General features: G+C 47.1%; 1 protein-coding gene across 1 annotated transcript; it reads right to left on the reverse strand.

The window, feature by feature from the left end:
* Positions 1-406: 406 nt before the first annotated feature.
* Positions 407-4,631, reverse strand: LOC126643300 (7-dehydrocholesterol reductase-like). The gene is given in 4 exon segments (XM_050321537.1): positions 407-775; positions 778-913; positions 1,593-1,873; positions 4,566-4,631. Coding segments are annotated over 4 exon segments (840 nt in total). The 3' UTR covers positions 407-418.
* Positions 4,632-4,847: the final 216 nt, after the last annotated feature.

The following is a 4,847-nucleotide window of genomic DNA, read 5'->3' on the forward strand; positions in this document are numbered from 1 at the left end:
CATCACAGAACTATTTGCCCCCTCTCCCAAGTCTCTGGAAACTGCTTCCAGAACTCTGCTACTGGGAAAGGAAAGGCCACCTCCCAGCTCTGGGGGATTTCAGGACTCTCAATACATGCAACTTGTCAACCCCAAGGTCATTTGGGAGCTGAGGGAGTATGGGGGGAATTCCAGGTCAAAGACTATTCTAAAAGAGTGGGGCATTTCAGTGCCTCAACTCATTTACTTTAAGCACAGCATTGTCTGCATGTTCCTTCACTACAACAAGGATAATTGTCCAGCCACCTTTTCTCTTTTAGAACACTACAGAGTGTCCTTCTCAAAGTCTTGGTGTTAGTTTACCTTGGTCAATAAACTCTATTCACCTCCAAAAAAAAGAAAACGTTTTTTTTTGCTTTCCCTGGATTCTGTGTCAGCCTTAAAACACCGCAGGGATGAGCCGGTAGGGCACTGCAGCAGTGTAGTGCTTCCAGTCCTTCCCATATTTGCTGGAACAACAGTGCTCCTCCCTAACACAGAGGTGAGGGAGCAGAATGGTCACAGAAACAATGCAGAAGTAAGGCAAGATGTGTGCAAACCCACAGGCCAGGCAATAGGCCAGTGAGCCCAGCAGGTCTCCTGCAGAGTTGCAATGACGAGCCCACCCCCAAAATCCCCAGGTCATCAACTTGCTGTAATACTTGGTGCCATCCACACACATGGAGGAGCACTCGATGTCCTCGGGTTTCTTCCCCCAGATCCTGCAGTTCCCATCTGTACGACAGAAAAGGTCCTTCTCTGGTGCTTGGTCACTCGGAAGATGTGGTAGCCAATCCAGCCCAACATCAACACCCCCACGGCATTGGCTGTGCCCAGCTGGACAGGCTGGGAAACCAAAGACAAACCCTGGGGAGCACAGAAACAACAGTCACTGACTTGCAAGATGTGCTCAGCATGCCAGACCAGTTACTTGACTACAGTGACCCACAACAGACAAGAAGAAAGGATGGAAAAACCCACTCCACCACTACGGCTGTGGAAAACTTGCACAAAACTCTGCATCCTCCATTTCCCTTCTCTCTTTCTCTCTCCAAAACTGCACTTCTCTGTGAAACAAGAGAGAGAAGTTGTCAGGATGCAAACAAAGCAGGAGAGAAGGAAAAAGCCAAAAATCCAAACTCTTCCCTGTATTGATTACCTTGGGGTCTCCTCAGTACAAAGCACAGCACCACATGGACTATTCTGAGGTGTGCAGGCATTTGGACTTCTGCCTGTCTCACACACACACACAGTCAGGTGCAGTTCTGCCCTCAGAAAAAAACTCACCCAACCCTGCTGCAGCTAAAACCATGGAATTTGTCTTTGTTTCATTGGCATTCAAGATCAGGCTGTGCCTGTGTCCAGAACAGAGGCTCAGAAAAGCATTTCTTCAGTTTCCAGTGAAATCTGGTGCTGACCTAACCAAGGCACTGGTGACACTCTGAGTGAACAGTAGTGTTTCCAGTGGCTCTCTGAAGGAACACAAGTGTCCAAGGAAACCAACACAAGTGTCCAAAGAAGTCTCACTACTTCATCACTGAATGAGCTTCTTCTGACCAATTTCATTTCCCGTCTAGTTTAATTTCCATGGAAGGAGGTTTTTGTCTACTTTATTAGGAGTTAATTTCCAAACTGCTTTCTTAATTTCCTCCTCTGCATTTACCTGAAGCACATTGACAAGGATCGTGGAGTTTGTCACTTGGCCATGCAGCTCCTGGTCTTTGGCAGTGCAGGAAAGGTTAAGGAGAGTCCAGGCTACAATTCCAGGGCACCCATTGAAGAAGAGCTTGAAATCAAACCATGTTCCTATTCGAGGTTTAAAGTCAATGCCCAGTATGTAGTAAAAAAGAAATTGCTGGAAAGCAGGAAAAAATAGAAAAATAGAAAACTATGTTTTGATGTTGCGGGTATCAAAGAGGGAGGCTGTGGATTAAAAGCTGTGGGTCTGGGAGAGCCATTTACTCCCCATTGGTCATTCCCCATTTTTACAGTATCCCACAGTCGTTCAGTCCAATTGGATTTCTGAGGTTTTAGAAATCATTTAAGCAGGCCATTTTTTCTTTCCACTATGCCATTTGCTTGTGGATAATAGGGGGTGTGAAAAATCCACTGGATTCCTTCTTCCTTGGCCCACTCCTGGACGATGGCAGCTGTGAGGTGTGACCTGTTGTCTGATTGGATAGATCCAGGTTTTGGGAAAAAACTGAACCCCATTTGAAGAGCTTCTGGAGTGTTTGTACTGGTTGCCCGAGGGAAAGCTTCTGCTTGCACTAATCCTGACCCAACTTCCACTCCTACTAACACATACTGTTTTCCCTCAGATTTTCTAAAAGGTCCAATCTAGTCTGTCTACCACGTGTCCCACAGCCCTTTTCTGTCTCTTCTGTGTAACGGGGTTTGTTCTAAAGGGTGACACTCCAGTCAGGTTCTGCACTGCTCACATGAGGATGTGCAGGTGGGGTACATCTCTCGAGTCACTGCCCATCCATCCCTGCTTCCTGCTGCTCTGCATAGGTCTTGTGCCCCTGTGTGCTGTGGCTTGAAGTGCAACCATTCTAACAGTCTGTCCCAGCTCTCTGCAGGAGTTGTTACACTTGGAGGGGCTAATCCGGCCAGTTCATCTACTTGGTTGTTCCAGTGGCCAGCTGGAGTTTCATTTTCCTGATGGGAGGTTGCCCATCCGACTAAAAAATTCCCTTTCTTTGCTAGAGCAAGAATTTCTTGCCATTTCTCCTTTTGCCAAACAGGGATTCAATTCACTTCCCAGTCATTTTTGTCCCAGAAGGGGAGCCACTCAGTACACCCTTTCAACACAGCAAAAGAATCTGTGCAAACATATACAGAGTCAGAGGTTTCAGCTTCATGGTTAAATACCCTCCAAACTGCTCCTGATTCCCCTGCCTGTGCACTGCCTTCTCCTTCCGGTACTATTTTGTCTCCTGGATGTCCCTGTAAAGCCACAGCACGATATTTCCAAACTTCCCCTTCAGCACAGCTGAGACATCAGTAAACCCCCCATTCTGCAATTGCTCTGAGTGTGGGGGTGCCACTTGAACCACAGAAGGGGAGAATCAGCAGTGCTATTTACAGTCACCTCACCTTGTCGGGGAGGATTTTTGTGAGCTCCTTCTGTTCCCTGAAGGATGGTGCAATAATGTCCAATTTGAGCATTCCATTTCCCAACAGGAGCTGGCTGGGCCACCCTGTCAGGGGGTGGGGTTCCTGTCAAAACAAGCTCGATGACCTTAAAGGGTCCCCTTAAAATCAGAGACTGCTGAGGGACAATTTTTTCTGCTCCACAAAAGCAGTGCTCTCCACAAATAAGCCCTTTTCCCAGGGGCATCTTTGACACGGCGTGAATAAAACCCTACAGGCCTGGTGGGATCATCAGGGCCTCTCTGCCCTCAGTGTATGGACAGTCTGGAGCTTGCAAATCTCCCCTCAATTTGTGCTGGATCGGTGGGGTGTATGGGACCTAGTGAGTGGTGTGTGTTGGCCTCAAAAATCAAGAGTTGTGGGGCTTCTTCGTGAAGGGAGTCCAATCCCACCTTGCTTTTTTCCACAACAAATTATATAAGGGTGATGCAATTATTGAAAAATGGGGGATGTGTTTTCTCCAGAAGATCAGCAGGCCTAAAGCATGCTGCAAATCCTTTTCCTTCTCTGCTGGTTTAAGTTGGTGTAGGCAGGTGAGCATGTCTGGGGGAATACAAAGCATTCCTCCCCTCCACCAAATTCCCAGGAATTTTACTTCTTGTGAAGGAGGTTGTACCTTTTCAGGAGGGACATGTAAGTCCAGGGACTCAAGACGCCTGATAATGTCTGTTTGGGTTGTTTGCACAGGTGCAATTTCCTTTCCTGCTACCCAACTGTCATCAATATATTGGTACACTGTTAGTGCTGGTGCAGGAGGAATGAGTGACAGTTCCTGTGCCAGTGCATGATGTGCTAGAGTGGGTGAGTGTTTAAATCCTTGTGGGAGACGGGTAAAAGTGCATTGCTGGCCCTCCCCGTGAAAGCAAAGTGCTCTTGATCCTTTTCCTGCAGGGGAACCATAAAAACCATGTCTGTGATGTCAATAGTGGCCATAATTTGATGGGCTTGTTCTCGGATGGTAGCTATGAACTCAACTGTATTTGGGACTGCTGCAGTGAGGGGCCCCTATTTGTGTTCAGACTTGGGGAGTCTCCCGTCAGCCTCCAGTGACCATTTGGCTATGGATGGATGTCCCAGTGTGTTAGGATACATGTCCGGAATAAAGACAAGTACAACAGTCATTCAAACACTAAAAAATACCTTTTATTACAGTGAGTGTAAAAAATCTATTAGCAAAGAGAATCAAAAGCTAAACAAGAATACAAAAAGCCTACCTTATCTATTGGTGTTCATACAATACTATGAACAGCCTCTATTAAAGTATTAGCTAGTAAAAGGGGAATTAAAGGGATACAATATTAGCTAGTAAAAAGGGAATTAAAGGGATACAAGAAAAAGGATAATGAAATGTTTGCTTTCCCGGTTGCTTTCTATCAATAACCTGTGCTTACCTGCACAGACAGGCCAGGGCTACCAGGATCTGTGGGGGCTGGTCGGTACCCGTCCTTAGCAGGCATCCCCACGGAGCAACACAGTGTGGATGGAAGAATGAACATCGCTCGACCCAGCAGTCCTGACACCCCACTGATCAGCTCTGCATTACACTACGTAGGGCCAGGATGCAGTATAAGGTGGTGCTTGAGTGGCAGCCAAACAGCGCCTGTTCATCACCTCATGGCAACAGTCTGCACATACTCTACTGCAGGGCAAGGGGCGAATGACCCCTGCCCACA

The sequence above is a fragment of the Myiozetetes cayanensis genome, unplaced genomic scaffold (assembly GCF_022539395.1).
Source record: "Myiozetetes cayanensis isolate MyiCay16 unplaced genomic scaffold, myiCay2020 scf264, whole genome shotgun sequence".
NCBI classification, from domain to species: domain Eukaryota; kingdom Metazoa; phylum Chordata; class Aves; order Passeriformes; family Tyrannidae; genus Myiozetetes; species Myiozetetes cayanensis.